This window comes from Hyaena hyaena, unplaced genomic scaffold (genome assembly GCF_003009895.1).
Source record: "Hyaena hyaena isolate Hyena2069 unplaced genomic scaffold, ASM300989v1 scaffold_1339, whole genome shotgun sequence".
In the NCBI taxonomy this organism is placed as follows: Eukaryota; Metazoa; Chordata; class Mammalia; order Carnivora; family Hyaenidae; genus Hyaena; species Hyaena hyaena.
In genome coordinates, this window is record NW_024081973.1 from 41707 (window position 1) to 69295 (window position 27589).

The 27589-nt window shown below is 33.2% G+C and overlaps 1 protein-coding gene across 6 annotated transcripts in view; it reads right to left on the bottom strand.

Annotated features, from left to right (window-relative positions):
• Positions 1-27589, bottom strand: part of TFEC (transcription factor EC) — a 121022-nt gene that overhangs the window by 3866 nt on the left and 89567 nt on the right. For all 6 annotated transcript variants that reach the window (XM_039223364.1, XM_039223365.1, XM_039223366.1 and 3 more), the window contains 4 exons: positions 13787-13901; positions 11471-11527; positions 7770-7845; positions 809-956 (listed from right to left, as the gene is read on the bottom strand). In XM_039223364.1, coding sequence (XP_039079295.1) covers positions 809-956; positions 7770-7845; positions 11471-11527; positions 13787-13901 — 396 coding nt within the window. The remainder of the gene's footprint in view (positions 1-808; positions 957-7769; positions 7846-11470; positions 11528-13786; positions 13902-27589) is intronic.

Here is a 27589-nt window from a genome sequence, read left to right on the forward strand (position 1 = left end):
AATATTAACAAGCATTCAAATGAAGAGTAATACATACTATAATATTCTTTGCAAGTAATGGAATATAGTATATTTCTCTTGCCAGAAAAATAACCCTGAGAAAACTATACAGATTAAAAAAAAATTCTCCTCCCATTGCTGTTTAAAGGAATACATAACATATAATGGTTCACAGTGGCTCAGACTGCAATACAGCCTTTTGGAGATAGTGGAAAATATTTCACTTATTCTTCCTGATTCATTTCTCACTATAAGGCCATTACATGGAAACAAAGTAGTGCTTTACCTGGCAATAAGCATGCTCACATAAAAAATATTGAGAGTTATGAAAACCCATATTTTGATATTTTGTGTCACATGAGCAGATGAGGAGTGACTTAATATATACCGGTACAATATGCCTTGAGGCAATGAAATCCATAGCAATGTTACTAAAGAAATAAAAGGGAGAGAGAAGAATTTAGTGTCCTTAGTGTCCAATTTTATCTAGAGACACAAATGTTTTACTTATTATTAATTTTCACCTGGGATACTATTGTGTGTTTATAAAATTTGTTCTAATTTCTGCATTTTGCAGTTAGTTGCTGTCATTTACTCTATTTCCAAAGCCACCTTGATCCTGGACTCCTAATCAAAATCTAATTGAAACAACTCAATTCATGAGCTTCTAAAAGGCAATAAAATTATCCTTTGGAAGGAAAAAAAATAATTGTTAATAAGAAAAAAAATAAATGAGACAATGAATAAAAACGATGATGGATAAGTTATATATAAGCTATGTGGTTCATGGCAACATTTTTATAAAAACCTGAATTCGGAGTAGAAGCCGCCTGTTAGCCTGCTCTAATTTCTTCTGTCTGTGTTCTAATTCTCGAGCTCTCTGTTGTTCTTTTTGTAGCCACTTGATGTACTCCACTGATGCTTTCAGAATGGTTCCTTTGTTCCAGCGCGTATCACTATAGAACGGAGAGATAACCTTTTCACAATTGTGCATGTCAGCAGAATTCATAAGAACTTACAAAATCTTTTACATTAATATGAAATAATGATTTACATGACTATTATTCACTCTTAGATATTATTGCTTCTGAATAGAAATTTTAATAGAATAGTTAAGAAGCCCTTATATAGTAAAATTAATCCCAGAATGAAAATAAGTGTCAAAAGAAAGTAATAAAGTGACTTTTTGTGGGAGAGCTAAATGCAATATCATGATTCTACCATTACAGTTTTTATATTTTTAGTGAAAATTGCTTTTATTATTAACTCTGAGATTAAAATCTATGTGCAGTATTTCTGCATTAATGAACTAGGAAATGTACATTACTGAGGACTTAAGCCTAAATTTTTTAAGATCATTTCAAATGTACCAATCTTTTAACCTACTTTCTAATAAGGTTGCTTTTATGCTTCTAAGAAAAAAAAAATAAGGTTTCTTCTGAATGGTGATCCTGAGTGATTGTGAAACAAATCAGAGTTTGGCAACATCACTTTAAGCAATAGAGCAAAACTTTCTAGAATTGTTAGGCAAATTTTTCTACACAAAAGCCGTCAATACTTTTTTTTTTTTTTTTTTACAAAGCAGGATGCCTATTTTTAAATAAGTTTAAGTGCAAATAATTAAATACAACCAGATAACCTTTCAGGTTATAGCATAAAAAATATTTTATTAAAACTTATTTTGAAGACAGGAGAAATGATAAATCTGGAATCATGAAATAGGCTACCGATTTTAACATCTGAAAAAATACATCAAAGAATTAGATCCTATATGAGAGTTAAGAATACATGTGGAGAATGAGGCCAAGCTAATTGCTAAAAGTTCATCAGAGCTGTTGTAAACCTTGATGAAATTTTAGTTTAGAGTCATAAGATTATTTTTAATACAACATACAGTAAGCATGCAGGAAAATTTTAAGAAGACATTACACTGCATGTATTTTTGGTTTCTATGATCTATGTGAGATATATTGAAATTACTATGCTTTTGTTAAATAATCAGAAGTGGGAAGATATAGTTTATGAAAAATCTGATTTGCATATGCCTCCCTGGGTGTTCAGGTTACATGATATTTCTATCAGCCATAACAAATTAAAGGAAGATACATGTTTCTACCAGCAGGTGAAAATGCTTACTAGGGCCTGGTTAAGCCATTTTCTACTGGAAGTCACCAACCCATTACCAGTGTCTGTCTAAAGTGTGCAAATGCTTTGTCAGTTGTCTACGAATTGCTGGTCTTACTCCACTCACAGTGACTTATCAGGGGACGGGAAGGCTATGCAGAAAGAGGCTACTTTTGTCATTAAACTAAAAAAGTACCTGTAACTTAAAAAGGTATTGGACTCTTGGATTAAAACTCTAAGAGTCAGCAGGAGACTTATGGCTCTAATTTTGTTTCATTTCTTCTCATTGGAGGGAAAACTTGAAGAAAAGAAACAATAGAAAGAGGATAACTCTGGTCAATTTTGAAGTTTAAGGTGCTGTTTATTTAGGTCTAATTAAACCTTCAAAATGATCATAGAGATCACAGAATGGGTCTTCTGACAATTTCTACCTGACATTATTTGCACTAAATTTTTAAAAGTTCACTCTATTTTTAAAGCCATTTTAATGTATGAGGTTTCTTTTTTAAATGTTTTTGGGGCACCGGGGTGGCTCAGTCAGATGAGCATCTGACTTTGGCTCAGGTCATGATCTCATGGTTGGTGGTTTCGAGCCCCTCATTGGGCTCTGTGCTGACAGCTCTGAGCCTGGAGCCTGCTTTGGATTCTGCATCTCCCTTTCTTTCTGCTCTCCCCTGGGGTACTCTACATCTTTCTCTCTCTCTTTCTCTCTAAAAAATAAATAAACATTAAAAAATATTTTTGTTTTACAAATTTATTAAGGAGATGTTTTTCTCTCAAGATAATTTCAAACAGTTAGTCATTAAAAACATTATGACAGCTACATTAATACACAACAAGGCATGCCTACGGAATAAATGTAGATACTGGCTTTTCATTTTCTACCAAATGATTCTCTTTGAAGAACTTTAAACTTTTGAGGAGTTAAAAGCTATGCATTCTAATGCACACATTAGATTAGGAATGTGGTCAGGTAAAGTATGGAAAATATACAGTCTGTCATCTTAGGAGTGCACATCCACTTAACAACATTAAAAAATGAAGAAAGAAAGAGGACACCATGACAAGTTTGATTTTTTTCTTTCTTCAATCAACACTTTATTACTCCTAACATAGAAAGTCTTGCTAAGTCTCATATACCGCTTCAACCACCATTCTTACACAAAAGCAAGAGAAAGTTCTGACATTAGAGGGGGAAAAAACCCAGATCAATTTAGTTAAAAAACTGTCATCTAGGTCGTAAATAAAAAAACAAAAAAAACACAAGAGTAATTTGTTAGTACCAATAGAATAATTCAGGCTCTGACAGTATATTTCATTTACACTAATAAGACTTTTTATAAATATGGTTATATAAGTCAGACCTTATATAAAGCATTATATGAGGTAGACCACTACCACACATCTGTAGAAGCTCTTACTTTTCATGTTCGTTAGTTTCATTTGGTTTTCTTTTTTTTTTTTTTTCAATCAATGATCAAGAGATTGTCATTCCTTGGTAGTTTGTTTTTTCATTTAAGTTTTTTCAGCACATATTATCTCAAGTATAGCTGTTCACTATATTATTTTCCCTTCTGACCTTACCCTTCTGACCTAGCAATGACCTACAAATTTCTGAATGTTTTTGATACATTAAAAATGGCAACTTCATAGAATTCAAAATGTCTCTAGGTATTGGCTTTGATTCCCCAAGCCAACCACTAAGTTTATTCTAATCATGAGCTGGAAAGGTCCTCCGAGGTCAACTACTTCATGGTTTCTGCTATTTGCCGAAGAGCATGTGGTGTTTAGAAGATGAACCCCAGTTTTCCTCACTTAATTCAATGCTCTTTTTGCAAATCTGTGGATTTCACACTTTCTCAAATGCATCTGCCATAAGAATTATGTTATCTACTGTGAACCAGTGTATTCTCAGTGCATAAAACTGCAAAAAAAAAAAAAATGTTTCACAAGATATTACTATTCCCTTTAGGTGTAGTATGTAATAATCCGATAATACCAATACTATTCTTCCTTCTTTGTTTAAAAATGCAGAATCTTTCCCATTTGATTGATTTTGTGATCCATTAATAGGTTATAGCACACAATCTGAAAAATCCCATATTAGACAATTTTGTAATCTGATATATTTCTTATTTTTAAAAATTATGAATTTCATTTTATAAGTTTATTTATTTAGTTTGATAGAAAGACCATGAGCTGGGGAGGAGCAGACAAAGAGGGAGAGAAGAATCCCAAGCAGGCTACCCGCTGTCAGCATGAGCCTGACTCAAGGCTCACAAATCGAGAAATTGAGGCCTAGAGCTGAAATTAAGAGTCAGATGCTCAACTGACCGAGCCACCCAAGTGCCCCTAAAAATATTTTATGAATTTTAATGGTTGCAAACAAGTGCTTTGAAATGGTACAACAAACTGAAATCTTGTTTGATTTTTTTGATCCACTTGTTAATTCCATCATTGTCACACACAGTAATAACATTTCTTCAAAGTGAAACTTGCCTCCTCTATTTTATCCACACACTCTCTCTCTACTAATTAATTTTCTGTAACTTTTAGATTACCCATAGTAGTGTCTGTAAATTCAACAAATGAATCCAAAATAGTTTCATAGAGCAAGTGGCTACTCCTTAGGCCCATAGATCCTAGTTTTAAAGAGGTTATGTTCTGGATTCAACCATGGGATTCATGTTGGCAGACGCTAGAGAGAAGAACTAGTGTTTAGGTGAGGCCACAAAAAAACAAGGGATAAGATGCATTGAAACAGAGTAGTAGCTCTGGAATAACAGAGCTGACAGTGAAGTGTTCCTTCTGTCTATGCTATACTATGTGCGCAGAGCCACATATAGATACCATTAACATCTAATCAATTAATGTGTTTTCAATTAGACCCCAAATATCATTTCCATACATATAACATAATACAATTAAAATAAATAATCATACCTCTTTCCCAGATCCATAAAGAAGAAAAAACCACTTAAGAACACTTACAATCAACTTTTCCCAATGGTATTCTCTTTCAGATACGATCCTACGATAAATTGATTTTCTTTATCCTAGAACATGGGTAGGCAAACTACAACTTGCAGTCTATTTTTGCAATGAAGTTTCAGTGGGAACAGCCATGTTCATTCATATACATATTGTCTATGTCTGCTTTCATGTTACAATAACAGAGTTAGAAAGTTGTCATGGACTATATGGCCTACAAAACTAGAAATATTTACTATCTGGCCCTTTCCAGGAAAAGCTTGCCATTCTTGGTTCTAGACAGTAAATTAGAAGTAGAAAGAGGACTTTTTATAACCAAAGTTTCTTAAACATACAGAATAATAATCCCCCAAGTGAGATTTATAATGTGTATGGTATTCTCATATATATTATTTGGTTTTATGTTTATAAAACTCCAATCATACAATTGGTGCCTTAAAGGCATGGTGAGGATGGTGAGTTAGGTTTCACAATCCAGCTTTAAAGTCCCATGTGCTTTCTGCATATAACTGCACCCAGGCACTGGGGGTTAGCTCCACCAGTTATAAGAGAACCTTTCTTAACTGACATTTATCCAATCACAATCAAGGTTAATTAATGTTCTCCATTCCCTTTGTGACACTCACTGACTGCTGTTAGGACAAAGTAGGTAATAGAGGGCAATAGGCCACCCTCTGATATGTCCAGGTATTTCTGTTATCATTGTAGTGCCATGTACTTATTGGTAAGTTATTAAGTGCATACTTATTGTATTTGTTATGTTGATAATAAAATTAAATTATAGGTACATTAGCTAATGAAATATGAATGCCAAAAAAGAAGGTATTTATAAAAAGAGTTATTGTTTGTAGGAATATTATGTTAAAAGTTCTGGAAAAACTCAGTTAAAATGTCCATAAAGGTTGCTTGCTAAAAAATATGCTGTCACAAATAAGTGTATGGGAGCACCTGGGTGGCTCAGTCGGTTAAGCGTCTGACTTCGGCTCAGGTCATGATCTCACGATTTGAGGGTTGGAGCCCCGCATCGGGCTCTGCGCTGACAACTAGCTCGGAGCCTGGAGCCTGCTTCGGGTTCTGTGTCTCCTCTCTCTGACCTTCCCCTGCTCACATTGTCTGTCTCTCTTTCTCTCTCAGAAATTTAAAAAAAAATTAAAAAATTAAAAAAAATAAGCATCTACTCATTTTAAAAGTCCATCTGTACTTAGGTTGTGTACATTTTTGTTTTATTTTAAAGAAATTAAAATAGACTATACATTTTGGTGCAGTTTATGTAAGAAAGAAAAGCTTCTTACTTTTCTTTCTTGTTTGAACACATATTCAAACAAAAAAGCCTTGGCCTTACAACAAATGTTTGGTGAATAATTGCGCAGTTATATATTACATGTTAAAAAATATAAGTCCTACCAGGAAAATGGGTATTCTCTTCTACTGATAGAAAGAGTTGCATATTTAGGGACTTTTAAAAGATTTGAAGAGGGGCACCTGGGTGGCTCAGTCATTTGGGCATCTGACTTCAGCTCAGGTCAGGATCTCACGGTTCGTGGGTTCGAGCCGGCGTCGGGCTCTGTGCTGACAGCTAGCTCAGAGCCTGGAGCCTGTTTCAGATTCTGTGTCTCCCTCTCTCTCTGACCCTCCCCTGCTCATGCTGTCTCTCTTTCTTACTCTCTCAGAAAGAAATAAAAACATTAAAAAAATTTTTTTAAATAATAAAAGATTTGAAGAGTTAACAGTGGGGCCTACACTATGACCAAGCTCTTCAGATGCTCCATGCAGAGCTCTTTCTACCATTCCATGGGATGCCTTCTCCATCTATATGTCCACGAAGATAAATATTACATTTCTTTCTATTACAAATTATTGAATTGTCTACATGAATTGGCACATTTGGATTCAGGGAAAAAGTATTCCACGTTTCACTAATATCGCTTTATCAAACATCATTGTTTTTGAATAATTGATGATCTCCAGTATCAGGAGACACCAGTTCTCAGTGTGAATGAAACATTTTCAAGTCATTATTAATGCGACACAGCATTTTTTTTATTTTTTGGAGAAACATTCAACATTCTAACTTGATACCTTGATTAATCAGGTAGTTCCTGCAACCTCAAATATCTTGCTTAATAACTTTAAGTGTGTATGACACCAAAATGTGGCAGAAATGTAATTACAATAACCAATTATTGGTTGGCATCAATCAGCATGTTGTCACAATTCTACTTTTTTACTTGCATGCCTCCAGAATTTTGAGACAGCTGAAAACCCAACAATTCAATGCCCAGGTGCATATAAATCTTACACTGGAAGAATTGCTATAACCATAAACTGAGTATACCAGTATCATAGACAAGATTTGATATTACCACTAAATTTGCCAATATTGATGCCATTTAGAAAGACCTGCTATGAACTGAGAAGAAATAATTTTCTTATCTCCTACATCTCAGAAGGACAAATGTTAGTAACAGCGTTGATGCTTAATAACCATCAGTCTTGAGTAGATATTTAATAAGAAGACCAGCAGTAGTTTTACCTATACCATAAGCTGCTTAGATTCCTAATAATTGGTTCTCCCCTCCCCTTGCTCCCTCCCACCCATTTTTTGGGGTGTAGTCAAACCATATCATTATTATAGAAATGATTGTTGAACTCACGGATCATTAGACTTTGGAATAAGAGTGCCAAGCTCCTTGATTCGGTAATTAATATTATACCTTCTTCTTCTTTCAACTATTGAAAAAGAAATATTTTTTATTTAAAATATTCATTATTCGAGTTAAAACACAATTCACTTTTGGTCAGCTGTAAACTTTATTAATAATCTTTAAAAAATTAAGCAAAATAATTTCCATATAGTCAAAAAAGTATTCAGAAATACAATAAAAATCCAAATATATTTAATTCTAAAAATAAAAATAACAGCATTAAAATTGTGATTCTATTATTGATAATGCTTTAAAAACATTTTCTCTCAAAAACCAGTTTTTTCACTTTTTTTGGAAATGCTAAAATACTTATCCATATTGAAAAATATATTTGCATTTATATATATATATTTATCCTATTGGATCATCATTTCACATATGAATGCACCCATCAGGATCATAATCTTTCAAGGTCTGCACCATGCTTAGTCTTCTCATACAATCCCTGAAGTCCTGACACAAAGTTCGGCACATGGTACGTGTGTGTCCCCAACTAGACTGTGACTTCTTTGAAGGCAGGGGCAATTTATTCCACATTTTTCTATCCTCCTATTTGGCATATAGGAGGTGCTAATAAATGTTGATTAGACTGTGAATATATTTTTCTAATTTAAAATTTTTTCAATGATATATAGAATAGTGGTTTTCAGACTGTGGCATGCATTAGATATATGTAGAAGGACTGTAAAAATGGATTTGTATTCCAAACCTATTAGTAGGTCTGAGTTTGGGCCCAAAGATTTCCATTTCTAACAAACTCCCAGGTGATGTTGATGCTATTTGTTTAGGGCCTACATTTTGAGAACTCTGGCATAAATTCTTATTCAGAGACTGTTTTCTCTGTTTGCATTTCCATGAATTAATTACTTTTGGAGATTTTATGCCTCTAATAAATATTCAATAAATGTCAGATATACAAATAAATAGAGTTTCCTGTATTTACTCCTATCTAAAAGCAGTTTCATACAGTATAGTGAGTTTTATAGTTTATATTCCTAGAATCAAGAACCACAACATATAGTTCTATATAATATTTATTCCAAAAGGTAACATTTTAAAAGTTTTCCAGGAAGTGAAGGAAGAAAAAGTTCATGAAGAAGAAGAAAATCATATATCAAAAATATTTGAACATTCTTTATACATGCTAAAAATTAAGATCTGCTACCAGAAATAAGGAAAATCATGAAAGATAACAATTGTCTCTATAAAGCAATTCACCATTAATGGATTTGACCTTCAGTAATAATATATTGGGGTTACTCTAAAAGTGGAATATAATTGATTCTTGAGAGAGTTTATTTTCCCTCTTTGCTGATCCTTTTTTCCCAGTGCATGTGATTCAAAAAACAATGACACCACATTAAAAAACAAGAAAAGAAAGTAAGCAAAAGTAAAGCTAATAGAAATACATACATATTTCACAGTAAGAATTATTAATAAGTCTATGTTCACACATACTCACTTCTATATTATAAAACAGACTTTTAAATATAAGATGAAGAATAGCTATGAAGGATGTTCATAGTTTTACCTCAAAATAGGGAACTGGTTTAGTTTTAGACTATTTCTCCCAAATCTATTATTTAAATGTAAAGTATCAGAAGTTCCTCCTCTACTCTTCTTAGATTGTGCTTGATAAATTTTTAATGGCTAATTATAATAAGAACTTAGGTTCCTCAATGTTTTCATACCCAGTACTAGTTATTTGTAAAACAGTCAAGTTTTAAGAAATTACCAAGTTACTGTATGCCATGTGTGGTTTCACTCTTCACAATTTTGGTACATTCATTCATTCCTGTCCTTAGGTCAAGGTGAGAGAGGCCCCTATCCTGGACCCATACTCACCACATCCTTCCCCAGTGAGCAAGTCACCCACAGAGTCAAACTACACTGGCTAACTTGTTCCAGGAATATCCTCCCAATGCTCTGAGCCCACTTCCAGAGACTATGGAGGCCACTTCCAAGTCCATCCTTTTGAGGGAGGACCATGACAGCACTGTGCTCACCTCTAGGCTCAAGATGCAGACAAGGGGAAGCCATTTAAACAGATGGGTGTGGAGCTAAAATGTACAAGATGAGTGTTTACATTCATGTCTGAGGCCACTGGCAGCACAGAATGGAACAAGGAGTGGGGAGAGAAGTGAGATGGGCTGCTGGCTGAGGGCTGGCTTTGCCTCACTCTGAAATCTCCCCTCAGAGTTCTGATGATCTTAGAATTCTGAATTTACACCTAGCCTTCCAGTCTTTAGAAAGAATAGAGCATGTTTTAATGGAGATTGAGCTACAACTTTTAAATATTTAGACTTCTGGTAAGTGAGTTTTCATTTGTCCTCTTCCCACGATCCTCACAGATTTTAGGGATTGTCTTAGATACATCATATTGAAAACATATTAAAAATTTTTAACATTGATATCTCCAAAAAGCAACATCTCCCAGTAAGGGAATCCAGATTAGAAGATACTTGATAATAGACATACCAGGTGCCTATCATACTTCATGTTAAATGATCTGTTATTTAAAATGCAGATGTAGAGAAGAGGAGTGAAGAACAAGGAGAATAATAATGAATTAACAAGTTTAAAACTGAGAGAGAAGCCAGTAGTTCCTTGCTGTATTAATTCCTTCTATCAACAACTACCCGCTCCCCCCTCCCCACCCAACTCATGTTCTATTTGTCTCATAGTCTGCACCAAAGCTTATCTGCTCTACCACTAAGGGCTATGGGAATCAGATCATGCTCCTCTCCACAATGACACTGAGGACAGTCAGAACCACATGTAAGCTCTTCCCTCGCAATCTCACGTCAGCAGACTTTGATCGCCTTGTGATGCAGGCAGGTGCAATATGAACAGAAGGCCACAGGGTTCACAGCTACATGTAGAATCAACTTCTACTAACCGCATATAAGAACATTCGTGGTTAGTTTTAGAGCTTTAATGTTTTTATTTATTTTTATTCTATCTTATTCTCTTCTCATTTTTTGATGTGGCTTGCAAAACAGAATGGCTTATACTGCATTAGTCAAGCTCACTCGAGACAGTTAAGCACTTAAGACAAGACCAAATACCATTAAGCTCAACATTGCTGCTAAACTACTTCCCTTGCTTGTATTTCTCCATCTCATGTGACCCCTTGTCAGAGTCAAACTGACCCCCAGGAAGGCATCAGAGACATTTTTTACAGAGGTAGAATTCAGCAGTACAACATAAGCAATACCTTTCAGATAACTTATCATTAGGAAGAGAGGAGCAGACTGACACAGAAAGATGAGAACATGGAGCCTTTACTTGATTTTTAAGTGGTGTGCAATTTTTAAAGCCACTTTTATCTCTTTGAGTCAATGAGTCACACTAGAGCTCAAATGTAACTAAATACACTCATCTCTGTCACACCCAGCCTGCTCAAGAGACAGAGTGATCAAGGAGACAATTTGAGATGTTTCACTTCCTAAAAATATGTAGCTTTTCTGAGCCTTCACCTCATTTAAATTTCCTAAAATAGCTCAACTAGTGAGAATATACTATTAATTTTGGTTATGTGATCTCAAAATACTTATGGAATGATAATAAAAGACCACATATTTTAATCTCCATGCATTTCCTCCTTCACTATTATTATTTTTTTTTAGAAAAAAGGAAAATATACTCACTGAGGTTGTGGTTGTCCTTTTTTTGTCTCTCTTTTGCCAAAGCTCGTGTATCTGTTTCTAATCAAAAAGAAGATAATTCAGATAGTGCTTAATTACACTTTACAACCTCTCTAGTCAACATAACTCAGAAATATTAGGTGAAAATATTATATTACTTACTCCAAATGCCATAATAATATTTTATGCAAATATTTAGAAACTTGGAGCAAAGTACTCTTTAAGTAAGAGGTAATGGTGAGCCTTTTAAGCTTTGAAAAGTGGATCTGTATTTCCGTTTTCCATTTAATAGACATGAAATCTATTACCTAAATTCTCTGTGACTCAACTCCTCATCTGTAAAGTTGGTATAATATAATACTTATTTGATCATCATTGTCATGATGAAAAGAGGTTCAAGTCATAGCAAATGTTAAACTGCTCAATCATTATTATTATTTTAAGAATTTTAAGATTATATAAAATTATTCCAACCTAAATTTTTACAACGTACATTTTTCATAAGTAGTTATGATTTCTACATCCGTGGAGCTAGAACTAGCTACACTTCTCAGATATTCCTATCCAACAACTCAGCACTTCTAAGAAATGATACTTTATGCACTACACGGTTTTAAGCATTTATGATAGTCACCAACATGGCCTAAAATGATTCTCATGACATTCACACCTTTGGTAGTTCCTTTGCACATTGAACAGGGCTGACCTGTGACACCAGCGGAATATTGTGGAAATGACCAGTGTGGCTTCCAAGACTAGGTCATAAAGGCATGTTCAGCATCCGCTTCGGTGTCTCTTGAATCACTAGTTGTCATATCGTGAAGACATTTGATCAGCCCCGTGGAGAGGTCTACATGGTAAAGAACCAAAGCCAGTTGCCAGCAACCAGGACTAACTTGCAAGACACATGAGTGAACAGTCTTAGGAGCGCATCCTCTAGTCCACCTTGTGTCAAATGTCTGCACCTCTGGATGAAGTCTTGACTGCAACCTTATGAAAGACTGAATGAGAATCAATTTTCTTTTCTCTTTTTCAATTTTTTTAATGTTCATTTTTGAGAGAGAGCAAGCAGAAGGAGGGGCGGAAAGAGAGGAAGACACAGAATCTGAAGCAGGCACTAGGCTCTGAGCTGTCACCACAGAACCTGATGAGGGGCTCAAACTAACAAACCATGAGATCGTGACCTGAGCTGAAGTCAGATGCTTAAATGACTGAGCCACTCAGGTGCTCTGAGAACCAATTTTCTAAGTCATCTTTGGATTTCTGACCCATAGAGATTATATGAAATAATAAATGTTTATTAGTTCAATCTGTTAAATTTTGGGATAATTTAGTATATAGCATAAATAATTCATGCAGTGTTTCTTGTATTATTCTAGTTTTTAAAACAGGTAACATAGGAATACAATTATTTAAACTTGTTTATTTAAAACTGTATTAATTCATTTTAATCTAAATAATTTGTATGCATAAAAATTTTTGAGATATTGGTTAGACCCCAAAATAGACCTATTGTGCTTACTAAATTTGTTAATATTAACTATGAAAATATTAATAAAGATCAATGTTTGGGCTCCAAACTAAAAACTTGTTATAGAAATTTTAATTTTTAAAATTTTATTTTTATGGAGGAACTAACAGTGGACATTGTAAGTCAGGAAATCCTTATTTTGATGCACATCTGCTTCAAATCAGCTGTATGACTATGAAAATAACTCTTTTGACCCTTGATTTCTTCATCCATATATTGGAGGAACTTGACAGTTTCCCTACAACTGTTTTGAGTTATAGCAATTTTGATATGTACTATTGAAAATTGAGGGTTTTTTTTTACATACCTGAGAAAATTAAATGTGAATCTATCAGGAAATCCATAAAGCAAGGTAAAAAGGAGCAATCTAATTGTTTTATATCAAATCTACATACAGAAAAAAAATCTTTTCCCCCTAATCAATCAGTTATTTTGTAACCATGTTAATAAACTGCATGTATTCAATATCAAAATGAACTGTTAAGTGAACAACTTGGTCAAATTGTTATATATACATATGTGTATATATATGTATACAGAAAACTATGTATGTAGAGCATATGTGTATATTTGCCCAATTTCTAAAATAGTCAATTCAGTTGAATTATAAGTTATATTAACTTGTTATTTGATTGTCATAGAAAAAAAGAGTAAATTTACTATCTACATTTCTCCCATTTTAACTATTTTGATAATATTTTAAAAACTGTATTTAGCTTGGTAATATATGTCCCTTATAACTTAAGTAGTGGACTTACAAAGGGATAAAACTATAAAAGCAACATTACCTGTAATTTCTCTTTTCATTGGCAGACTACTTGGACAGGAAGCACTTGTAAGGCCCATATTAACTGGTGAAATTCCCTGTTCACCACTATACACATCCAAAATGCTTCCAGATAACTTTAGAGAAAAAAGGAAGAAAAGATGAATCAAACCATCTATAGAAATTGATATATTTAGATGCAAATTTAAAAATTTCCACTTTTTTGATAATAATTTGTTATAAATAGCATTTTAATTTTAAACAAGAGTAATATGCATTGACTTTTTAAAATCATTATGGGATGTTTATGGATATATAGAAAAAAAGCTATTTGTATTTAAGCAAAAAGAGAAATTAGTTCATTCATTAAAGAAAATTCTGATTAATATTTACAAAGTTATAGAAGTTTGACTTGCACATCACCTGGTTATAAATGAATGATTTTAAAAATCATTTGGACAAAATCAATATCCATATTAGCAAAGCTGGAAAGTTCACTGCATACGTTAAACTAGGTATAATGGTTGAACATTTTGGAAGCCTTCTTAATGCCATCAGTGCTACCAGCAACTCACAGTCAAGATGTGTCTTACACTGTTAATTAAGTGAGAAACTTTCTTTCCTTCCTGGAAGGCATATTTTTTCTCATCGCACACTTAATGTTCTAGATTATTATAAATATCCCAGCTGGTAACCCAAAGTAGTCTAAAACTGCTTTTGCCTCTAGTGGATATAGGGTACATCTAATTATAGAAACAGTGAAATTCGTAATGTGCTTCTTGAGAACAATTTTTCAGAAAACTAAGATGTTTTATAACACAATTGAAAATTGTACCAACTTATTATATAAAATGTGCTTATTGATTTGAATTCCCAAGAAAATTTAATTTAAATAATATTCATAACTCAAGTTAATGTTCATTATTCCAGACCAAGCCACATTTAAAATGTAGGATTTGAACATTTAAAATATTTCCATTCTAAGTATCTTTATTTTATTTCTGGGCAGTAGACTAAGAACTGAATAAGGGGTAACTTTTTTCTTTCCTTAAGGACTAGAAGCAATACAAGTAATAAAATAAAGCTACAGCAGATTATTACAGAGACTGTAACTCCTTATTCCTGTTTTTTATAAAACTCCAATTCAAACTGAGGGAAATTTTTGATACTTATAAAATGAGACTGAAAATAAATGTGAAGAAAGAACATTTAAACACCAAAATTAATTCTGACAAAATAATCTGTTAAACTATATGTAAAAATATTGTATATATATCTGAGGGAAAAGAAGTTGGGAAATACAGTGGAAATCAGGCTAATATTTGTGGGTGTGTGTTTCAATAAGGACATCATAGACTGCATGTGGTATTCTGATATATATTTATATATACTGATTTTTTCATTATTTTCTCTATTAAGATTCCTCATCTTTATTTTACATAAACTCAGTTTTAAAATATATTTTTAATTCATAAATCTTGGAAGGGAACACTTAAGTCAGGTATTTATTTCCTCTCAATTTCTTCATGTGAAAAATAGGGACGAAGTTGATCAAATTGTGTAGATGAGTGCTTATATCAGAACAATACAATTAGGAAGAAATCCTAAAACCATATATATATTTCTCTAACGTGTGAGTTACTTAGTCATATTGTAAAAGTAAAGTTTCCAAGACCTTTTTGAAAATCTTTTGGTTATAAGCTGAGGCATCACCATCCTGAATTGTACATTTCAGCTGTGCCTTTGAGAAGCATAATGGATGTACTGAACAAAAAAGATAGGGAGTGAGGGGGAAGGAAGAGGGAAGGAACTAGGGAAAGGGCACTTTTCTCTGAAGAGTTTGAATTCAGATGGATTTCAATGCAGCAGTAGCAAATTGCAAAAATGTTTAAGAAGAAAAGGAGCCATATTACATATACACTGCAACAATAAAGTGATGGGTTCCTAACTATAGCATTACTCTGAGTCCATATTACCTGGTCAGACTATACCTAATACCGAAATGGGGCTGAAAATCTGATAATGAATCTAATCCTGCTCAACTATAGGTATATTACATCATCTCCTAACCTTGATTATAGTCTAATTTATGCCCTCAAGCATAATGATTAATATCCTATTTAATTTTATGCTGTAGGTACTACTCTATTTCACAAAAATGGCTAATCACTTTGTGAATATCATTAGACAATTGGTTTCAATTTCAAAGTATGTACTACAAGTTATCTGTAGTGCTTTTTCTCCATTAAAATATATAAGAATACAATGTTAGTGAAAATTTAAAAATTACATACACATTTGAAAAGACTTACAAAGCAAAATTATATGTACTTTTATCAAAGGTATATGTTACTTAAGTAATATGCTATTTTGTAGATTATTAGGAAACTGGATAGATATTTTATGAAGAATATTTATTATTCTAGTTTAAAAACACTACTTTTTCAGTAAAACAAAACATTTCACATGACAATAGGGAAACAGTATATTAACAACAACATCACAAATTTTAAAGACATATAATAAAGAATTTATCATAAAATATTTTTAATGAGGTAGAACATATTCCTCAAGACAATACTTCTTTCTGGTTAAGAAACATAAATTTCTGATCTCATAAATTGCTCTGAGGTGAGGAGTGATTGGCAGTGATTCCTGTTGGCTGAGGTTCTCCATCCTAGATTTTACTCACATCTCCACTACTGAGATCATAGAGACTGATGTGGATTGTGCTCTGACCTTCCCTCATTTATATTGCCCTTCACAGTAGCCAATATTCACTGAAGAAAACAAGTAAACCAGTCAAAATATCAAAGCATTTGAGGAAAATGACTATTTCAAAAGTAAAACAACATGCAGTGTGAGAAATAATATCAGAAGCAAAATGTAAAAAATTAAAAGATCACATAAAACCAAGTTTCTTAAATTAGTCTAATGTACATTCTAAAAAAATAAAAGATATTTGTAATAATGTATAATATAAAATGAGAACAAACAAACATACAAATGGCCAAAGTGAATAAACAGAAATAGGTTTGAAAATATAGTATTTGAAAAAAGTATAAAATTATGGAATGGAAAAGTAGCATAATGAACACACTGAGAAAAGAATAATGGAATTTGTAAACTACAAAACCAAACTGAAGTAATCTTTCAGGAAGGATGAAGAAAAAGATCCAGTAATAGAACATATAAAAGAACATCTAATCAGTTTGGAGGATAGATTTATTAGAAATATAATACAGGAATTAGAAGTTTCAGAAAGAAAGAGATATAAAACTGGAAGAAAGAAAATATGTTACGAAATAATGGAGAAACATTTCTGATACATTGATAACAGACAAAATTTGTTATTTTAATATATCTTATTTTATTATTTTATTTTGATTTAAAATTCCAAAGGCCTATAGAATGCCAAAGAAGACAGATAGAAAAACAAACCCAGACATATTATAATGAAATTTTAGGATACACAATGATAAAGAGGAAAATCTAAAAGCCTAAGGAGATAAAAGAATACGTCCAAAGGAATAAGAATCTCATTAACATAAGACTTTTCAACAGCAAAATTGAATGAAAGAGGAAAGCGAATCAATATTTTTTAAATGTTGAAAGAAAAGAACTTAAAACTTGAGTTTTATATCCAGCCGAAGGGTCATTCACAAATTAAGCCATGATAAAAATATTCTAGTGGCATAAAATACTTAAGGATATTTTCCCAGAAACACTAACATTGAAAACAATTTTGGATGAAGTACATAAATAAAAGAAATCTAAAAGATATGTTCTAAAATGATGAAATAAAAATTATCAAATACCTTAGTAAGTAGTGAGGCCAAAAATGATGAGGAGAAGCAGGTCAAAAAGAAAGTGAAATATATAACCATGTAACTCAGTATTAAAATTTAAATAATATCTGTATGAATGAAGTGCTGTAAAAGGAAACCAAAGGGTGTAAATGTAGTTAAAAAGTACTAAGGAGAAATATGGGCACAATTAAATAATAATTTAAGATGAGAGAAACAGCTGAAAATATATCAACATAAATAGGTCAAAGCAAAAAGCTGACAGTTTGGATAAGACAGTGCAAGAAACACACCTACATTGTAAAATGACACACAAAGATTGAAAATTAAAGGATGGAAGAAGATACAGCCAGTAAATGATAACCATAAAAAACTTATGTAGTTCTATTAAGGCATGTAAGGTTTGCAGGCATGTAATAAAATAACCTCAAAATATGTGAAACAGTTTTGAACTAGAAGGCAAAATTAATGAATCCACTAATGCAGTCAGGAGTTTGGACATTTCTTCTCATTTTTGAAAAGTCATCAGATAACAAAAATCAGTCATGTTATGGAATTATTGAATGATCAAAGTAAAATCTTGGCCTAATAGACATATGTACACTTCTATATTCAAAAAGTAGAGAATACACAGTGTTCTCAAGTACATATGTAACATATAAAAATATGGATTATGAACTCAGGCAAAAAAAAAAACTTTCAACATATTTCATGGAGACCCGGATTTCCAGAATGCTTGGAAATCTTTAAATAACTCAGGGTAAAGACGAAATCATGCTGGAATTTAGAAATAAATAAAAGATGATAAAAATACACATAAGAAACTTCTAGGATATAGCAAAACAAGGCTTTCAAGAAAATTTATGCCCTTAAAAAGTAATATGAGAAAAAAAGACAATTTTGAAATTTGATAACTTAAATCACATTTTCAAGAAGCTAGAAAACTAGCTAGAAAAATAACCAAATTAGACCAAATAAAGTAGGACAGATAATAAAATAAAAGTGTAAGTTATTGAAAAAAAAAGTAAATCCACCAAGGAAAAGGTTTTTTAATTAACAAGAATGACATGTTCCTGCAAGATTTATTAAAAACAATGAAGAATAAGTAAAAAATATTTCAAAAAGCAGGATTAACTAAGAGTACAACTTGAGATTTAAAAATAAGATTTTCCCCTTGAGAAAAGGAACAAGTGAAACAAGGATGACTGCTTTCACCACTTCTCTTCAACATAGTATTGGAAATTCTAGCCAGAGCAACTAGACAAGAAAAAGAAACAAAAGAATAAGTAAAATGATCTTTGTTCATGGGTGACATGATCTTATATTTAGAAAAACCTGAGAATACACACATTTGCATGTGTGTCTATGCGCGCGCACGCACACACACACACACACACACACACACAGAGCTATTAGAGCTAATAAAGGAATTCAGCAAAGTTGACATATATAAAGTCAACAGGCAAAAGTCAGTAGTACCTTTATACACCAACAATGAACAATCTGAAAAGGAAATAAGAAACCAATCTTGTTTACAGTAACATCAAAAAGAATAACATATCTAGTAATACATTTACCCAAGGAGCCAAAAGACTTGTACACCGAAAACTAAAGAATACTGCTAAATGAAATTAAAGAAGACATGAATAAATGGAAAGACATCCTATATTCATTGATCAGAAGGTGTAATATTGTTAAGATGACAATAGTACTCAAAGAGATCTACAGATTCAAGTGAAACTGCAAAGCATTTTTTACAGAAAAAAAAAAAACATTCAAAAACCGTATAGAATCTTGAGAGTCCCCAAATAGCAAAAACAATTTTGAAAAAAAAAGAGCAAAGTTGGAGGATTCACTCTTCCAGATTTTAAAAGGTTAAATAAATGGCAATAATCAAACAGTATGGTACTGGCATAAAGACAGGCAGAGATCAATGGACTAGAATAGAGTGCAGAAATAAACCCTCAAATATACAGTCAATGATTTTGACAAAGGTGCCAAGATCATTCAATAGGGAAAGGAGAATCTTTAACAAATGGTATTGGGGAAAGTGAATATCTACATGCAAAGAACAAAGTTGGGCCCTTATCTCAGCTGATATACAAAATTTAATTCAAATGGATCAAAAACCCAAACATAAGAACTAAACCTCTTCAAGTTCTAGAAAAAAAGATAAAGGAAAAATCTCCATGATAAGGAGTTTGGTGATGACTTTTTTGAATATGATACCAAAATCACAGGCAGCCAAAAAACAATTTGGAGAATGTTTAGAATTTAGAGTTGGCCAAAATTTAAAATTTTGTACATCAAAGCACACTATCAAAAGAGTGAAAAGATAATCCATAGAATGGGAGAAGCTATTTACAAATCATATAACTAAGAGGTTAATAGCCAGACTATAGTTTTAAAAATTTCAATAACTTAACAACTATACAGCAGCAACAACAAACCACCCAGTAAAAAAATGGACAAAGGATTTGAGTAGACATTTCTCCAAAGAAGACTTACAAAAGGCCCAATAAGCACATGAAAAGATGTTCAACATTGCTAGTTATCAGGGAAATATGAATCAAAACCACAATGTAATACCCCTTCACATTTATTAAGATGACTGTTATCAAGAGAAAGGAAAATAACAAGTGTTGGTAAGGATGTGAAAATTACAACCTTTGTGTATTGCTTCTAGGAATGATGCAGCTGTTGTGGAAAGCCTTAGGGAGTTACTCAAAATGTTAAACATAAAAATATCATATGGTCAGCACTTCCAGCTCTAAGTGTTTATCAAAAAGAATTATAAGCAAAGACTTAAACAGACCCTAATGTTCATAGCAGCATTATTCAAGGAAGCCAAAAGGTGGAAACAAGCTAATGACTGTCAACAGATGAAGGAATAAATACAATGTGGTATATACATATAATGGAATATCATAAAACTTTAAAAAGAATAAAATTCTGATATATGCTACAACATGGATAAATCTTGAAAGTAGCATGCTAAGTGAAATAGGTCAGACAGAAAATGGCGAATGGGGGGGTGCCTTGGTGGCTCAGTCAGTTGAGCTATGGGACTTTGGCTCAGGTCATGATCTCATGGTTTGTGAGTTGGGAGTCCTGCATCGGGATCACTGTTGTCAGCGCAGAGCCCACTTTGGATCCTTCCTCTGACCCTCATGTGCTCTCTCTCTCAAAAATAAAATAAGCACTTAAAAACGGGCAAATAATTCCATTTATGAAAGTTACCTTTTAATAGTCAAAATCATACAGACAAAAAGTAGAATAGAAGTTTACTAGGGATTTGGGACAGGAAGAAAGGAATACCTATTGCTTAATGGGTGTAGAGTTTCTGTTTAAGATGATGGAAAAGCTCTGGAAATGGATATCGTGATGGTTGTACAACATTATGAATCTGCTTAATGCCACTGAATTGTACACCTAAAGTGGTTACAATGGCAAATTTTGTTACGTACATTTCACAACAATAGAAAGATAATAAATTATATTATCTATAATAATTTGCTAACTTTTATGAATACATGGACAAAATGCATTGATTTCTAGAAAAATATTATTTAGTAGAACTGAAAAAGTAACTAATAATAGCTTGAACAGTCTCATACTTACCGAAGAAATCAAAACAGACTTTGAACATCTTGCACAAGAAAATATCTGGACTAAATGATTTTATGGGCAAAAGTGTTATATTTTCAAGAAATATATCATCCTAATTTTAAACACACATTTCCAGAAAATAGAGATAAGAGGGAATATCTCCTTAATCATTCAGTCTGAAACCATACAAAGACATGAGAAAGGAAAATTTCACTCTTGACTATAAATCTGAAGCAAAATATTAATAGTAAATGAAGGAAGGTACAGGCTTCCAGTGATGGAATGAATAAGGCATGGGGATGAAAAGCATGGCATAGGGGATACAGTCAACAGTATTATAGTGGTGTTGTATGGTGACAGATGGTACACTTATGATGAGCATAGCCTAACATGTAGAGTTGTTCAATCACTATGTTGTACACTTGAAACTAATGTAATACTATGTGTCAACTATACCTAAATAAAAAAATAGTATTAGCAGTAGGAATCCAAGAGAATATGAATAAGGAATTTAGTCATAATAAAGTTCTGTTTCCCATGAATATATTTTATCAAGTTAGAAAAGAAAAAGACATCTATGATCATATCAATAGATTCAGAAAAAATATCTGATAAAATTCAATCCTGCTTAAGATAAAATTCTTAGTGTTTGAAAAGATAATGAATTTCCATAACCCTAGAAAAATATAGATTTGCCTATGTTTAAAATCATGCTGCCCTATGAGAAGATAAAATCTGGGTCCAAACATATAGAAAATCTAAATAAGCTATGAAAATACTCATATATCCATGTATTCTTACTAGGCTAAATATAATAAAGGACAACATAAATAATCTGACCTAAATTTTACATAGATTTTCCTAACTGTTTCGGCCTCCACCCTCTTCATATACTATGTCCGATTTACCATCCAGTACAATTTTTTTCTTTTAAATCATTTATCAGTTTATATTTTCTTCTCTGTTCTCATATATTAATTCTTTAGGATCATCAGTTTATATTTTCTTCTCTGTTCTCATGTATTAATTCTTCAGGATCCTAAACATAAATGATGTCCCTCCATCTACTATACCTCCATCCCTCTCAATTAACTCCCAACTGCCCCTCTCAGATTAACGCATGTTTTAAAAACACAACTTCCTTCTGATCTATCCCAGCTCAAAAATAAGAAATCAAAAATTTCTCTCCCTTCTGACTTCCACATTAAGCTCAAATTCTTGTGTTTAGCTTTTGAAAATCTGATTAAGTGGCCCTACATTATCTAGTCAACATTATTTGCCATTACTCTCAAGCTATAAAAGAAAGCTCTCTCACCACCAGTTACTCATATACCATGGCATGCTTTCAAAAAATAGATTTCAGACTCCAGTGGGAGAGAGGGGGTGGAGGGAAGAAGTGTTGCTACAAGGACTGTATGAACCTGTATATTGGTAATTATTTTATAAAAAAATAGTAAAATATAAGCATTATCCTAACATGTATACTACATCATAGATAATTAAGTATATAGTATGTGCCAGATATTAAGCTAGTATATTTCATAATAATAACAAATAACATTATCACAAGTAACCTTTATAACAACTCTATGAGTTTCATGCTTCCCGTTTTAAATATTAAATAATTAAAACTGAAAAATTAAGTAATTATCTCACAATCGTATCTCAAGTTGTATAGAGGGCTTGGGCTTTAATCCTAGTTCCATATGAAACAAAGGCTGGATTCTTTACTACCTACCTATTCTGGGAAGGTTCTTGCCTTAACACTTTTAATAATAAGAAATAAATTGAATACATAAAAATGTTGGAAGCGATTGAACTATTTTTCCTCAGTTTTATTCAAGTATCAAAATGCAACCTCTTTCTAGAGGCAACCACAAGTCCAAGTCTCCCCCAGTGCCCTCCTCCATAGAACTCCCTCTTCATTTATATTCACTCAGCAAGGAAAGCACAATAGTATATACTACTCACCATGTTCATGAAAATTGATTATCTAAAACCTTGAAAATTTTCTGGAAGTGTGTGTGTGCGTGTATGTATGCATATGATAAATATGTATATTATATATGTGTGTATATACGTGTGTTTGGTCTGTGTGTGTGATATGTCCATCTCCCAGATAATCTCATTATAAATACAAAAGAGGAAAGATAATAGTATATACATATCACTATATATTATATTTTCAGATAATTTTTCAGTATAAACAAACACTAAAAGCAAAAAAAAAACCACCCAACCCATACATCCTTATATATATGTGTGTATACATATATATATGTATATATATATGTGCTATCTGTATATCTATGTCTATATTACATATTTAGTGTAAGTTTCATGGGAAACAGAGGGTATAATTGGAGTTGCTTCAATCATCTATTTTTATTTTCTGTGAAGACATTCACTAAAATGGTAAAAGTGGGCATGAGATTATCGGGATAACAGTAGACATAAAAAGACCATAAACATCAGGCATAAAAAGAGAGCCCTGTAGGGGAGCATATAGCACACAATGTACGCATACATAAGAAAACTGGCATTTAAAAGATTGTTTTCTTTTCTTTGGGGTATTTATTCATTTAAATGTGGTAAACTAGATTTTTCCAGTTTTAAGACACACACCATTGAATATCCCTCTTTATTTTATTTGCGGAAGTAGGGCTATGAGGTTTGAATGACAAACCTTGAATAGCAAAGTCCCACTGAGTTATTATTATTTTTGTTCTATTATGAGTGAATAGAAATAATGTGTTGGGTGAGAGTAGAAGATCCCTGTCCTTGGCCGGCTGCCTTATAACTCAAGTAGAAAAGATAAAACACAAAACAGAGATGGGAATGTATAAATACTTTTGCATCATACACTTTATATACATTTAGTACTAAACTAATAAAAACAGTTATTGATTTAATGTAAACACTGCGATAAATAATCAGTGGAAACCTCACTTTTTGATAGAAAAGTCAAAATCAAACAGTTTAATAATTTTTCTTACTAAAGAGACTATAATAATATTTGTACTGTATCCAGAACACCAAAAACTATCTTGTAAGTAAACAAGCTTGTCAATACAGCAGATTATATAGTACACATTTCAAAGCTCAATTTCTACATACCTTATCTTACTATTAGTTTATAAAGTTTATATTCAGTATTCAAGGTGGTTTCATCCCCCAACATTGAAACAATTCCAAAATACACTTGCTCACCAGTGTTAATTCTGAAGTGTCTATAACCTTCAAAATAGCAATGGTTTTCTCTTTCTACTTCATCATTTTCTTTTCCTTAAACACAAACAATAGCTGAGAACTGTGCAGAAAATGCTGTGCCAAGGTGAACTTTGGCTCTTCCTTGGACTTTAAGACTAATCGGGTCTAGATTGTGATTGACAAAAGCTTGCTAGTTGATGTTATGCAGTTCTTTCAAGTTCCAACCAAGCACACAGGGTTGTTAATATTTACTCAGTCCTCGTCTTTGGAATGGTCTTGAACTATAACAGTTTACTGAGATTGACAAATGCCACCAGCATTTACAGATACCTGATTGAAAAAATCGCTATATATGATAAAAGAAATGAGTTACTATGCACAACCACGTCTCTGAAGACAAGGGGTGAAACTAAGACCAATGGGTAGAAATTATAGGGAGATGGATCTAAACTAACAGACTAAACAATCAGTCTATTGGAGTGTGACAGAGAATCAGATCAGCCTAAGGTCTCTTCAAATCCTATGATTCTGCCATTTCAGGAAACAGCTTGCTTCCTTCTGAGGCTGCTGGCACAGCACAGTGGGTAGGACTGCTATTGCATCTGGTATTATACAGGACTGGATTAAAGTCCTACCCTGCCATTTACTTAGTGTATAACTTGAGCGAATTACTGAACTTCTCTAAGCCTCTTTTCTCATTTATAAAGTGATAACAGGTAATACTAGTCTCTATCCCATAGCTTTTTGTGGTGATAAATATAATTTTTCACACACAAACACAGCACTTTGCACAATCCTTGTCACATAGCAAGTACTCAAAGCTCAGTAGCTATTATTATTGTTGTTATCCTTGTGGCTACTGCTTTTTTCTCCATTAAAAATTCTGAAATACTAATATATAATGGGAACAATCTTTTCAATACTATGTGTGGATTTTAAAGTATTTATTTAACATGCATTTGCTGAATACCTGTGATGTGCTAGACATTGTGCTAGGGTGCTGAGGATAAAATGATGACAGGTCATTACTCTAGGATTCAGGGACACAGCAGTGAGCAAGATAAACACAATTGTTATCTTCAAGGAGTTCACATTCTAAGAGTGAGAGCACACAATAAACAGATGAATAAAATAATAATTCTAATCATAAGTGTCAGAAGGCATCAAAATAAGATATTGATTTAGGGAGTGATGAAATGGGGTCTTTTAGCTAGGCTGATAGTGGAAGACCTCTCTAGAAAGTGATACTGACTAAACATTGGAAACCTAAAGAGGCAGCCATGTGAAGATCTAGGACAAATGTATTCTAAGCCAAAAAAAAAAAAAGGAAGTTCAATGGTCCTAAGATGATAGCATGCATGTCATGTTCAAGGAGCAGAAGAAGGCTATTGAGACCAGAGCCAAAAGTTAAAAGGAAGTGCTGACAATGATAAAATGTCTGGATTATTTTCTGAGGATTTCAGGAAGTTGACAGAATGTTAAGCAAGGAGAAACAGGATCTGATTTTTGCTTCGTGCAGATCATTCTGGCTACTGTGTGAACAGCTGAGAGGGTCAAGAATTAGCAGGGAAGTTAGGCTGGAGCCTGATTCTGATGTTCAAGAGAGAGACGATGGTAGCCTGGAAAAGTGATTCAGTAGAGGAGCTGATAAGAAGCTGTGAGGTTTAGGAAATCTTGGATGTTAATAAGGACATACCGATAGATGTGGAGGTGTGGGAATAAGAGAGAGAGAAAAAAATGACTCTTTTGGAGTGAGAGTTCTAAATGAACCAAAAGCAGATTTGGGTGGGAGGGGGTGGGGGTAAACAAAAGCTTTCTGTCAGTGATGTTAAGTTTGAGATGTCTGTTAGAAGCAGAAAAGATGCGAAGCAGTAAGATATACAAGTCTAACATATAGGGGAGAGATCTAGGCTGAACAAGGGTTGAGATCACCTGTAAGATGGACAGATACATGAGAAAAGAGGGCTGAAGTGTGAACTTTGGAACACGTTAGCATTTAGACATCTGTTTGAAGAAAAAGAACCATCAAGGTGGGTGGAAAACCAGAAAATGTGGTACCAGAGAATCCCAGATAGTACTTTAAGAAGGAAAAGTGGTAAACCATGGCAAATACCACTGAGAAGCCAAGCCAGGTGAGAATGGAGAACATATACTGGCTTCTGCTTTGGTTGGTTTTAAGAGCTCTTTCTGGATTGTGAGAACAACAGCTTTATTGGAGACTAGAAAACAGGAGGTGAGGATATGAAGGCAGGGTGAAAATTGAAGCAATAAGTTTTTTTTTTTTATGTTGTATTTATTTCTGAGAGAGAGAGAAAGAGAGACAGCATGAGCAGGGAAGGGGTAGAGAGAGGGGGAGATACAGAATCTGAAGCAGGCTCCAGGCTCTGAGCTAGCCATCAGCAGCTTAGAGCCCGATGCGAGACTCGAACCCATAAACTGTGAGATCATGACCTGAGCCGAAGTTGGACGCTCAACTGACGGAGCCACACAGGCGCCCCAAGTTTTTTTTAATGTGTAAACTAATCAAGGGGCTCCAGGGGGCTCAGTTGGTTAAGTGTCCAGTTTTAGCTTGGGTCAGGTTCTCACGAGTTCCTTGAGTTTGAACCCCGCATCACTGCCCCTATCCTGCTCACACTCTGTCTCTCTCTCTCTCTAAAAAATAAGTAAATATTTAATAAAAATTATGTGTAAGTAAATCATGAAATAGCGTGGCAGCCTATTGTATTCAAGTGGAGTTTTTTTTTTTTTTTGGTTTGGTTTTATTTTTAGGAAGTGTTTTTAAAGACTAGTGTAATGCTGATATTTATAATCCAACAGATCAGAATAGACTGAGTATATAGGAGAAGGAGTCACTATTTAGAAAAGGAAAGTTCTTGAGAAGTTAAGAAGAGATCCAGGGCACAGGTGGTGGGATGGCTTTAGATTATGAACTAGAACAATTATTCTAACAGAAAAGATGTCAAAAGAAATGAAAACAGATACAGGTGATTTAGTAGAATTGGTGATGCCAAGCTAATGAGTGAGTTCTCATCTATTTGCTCTTTGAAATGCATTATAAGAGCTGAGAAATAAAGAATGGGTAATTATGGAGATTTGAAGAGAGAAAAGAAGGTATAAAGATGGTCTCAATTAATGGGAATCTTAACCAGGGAATAGCTGTGTATCGTCTGGTGGTGGTGAAAACCCCTGTGGAATTTTGG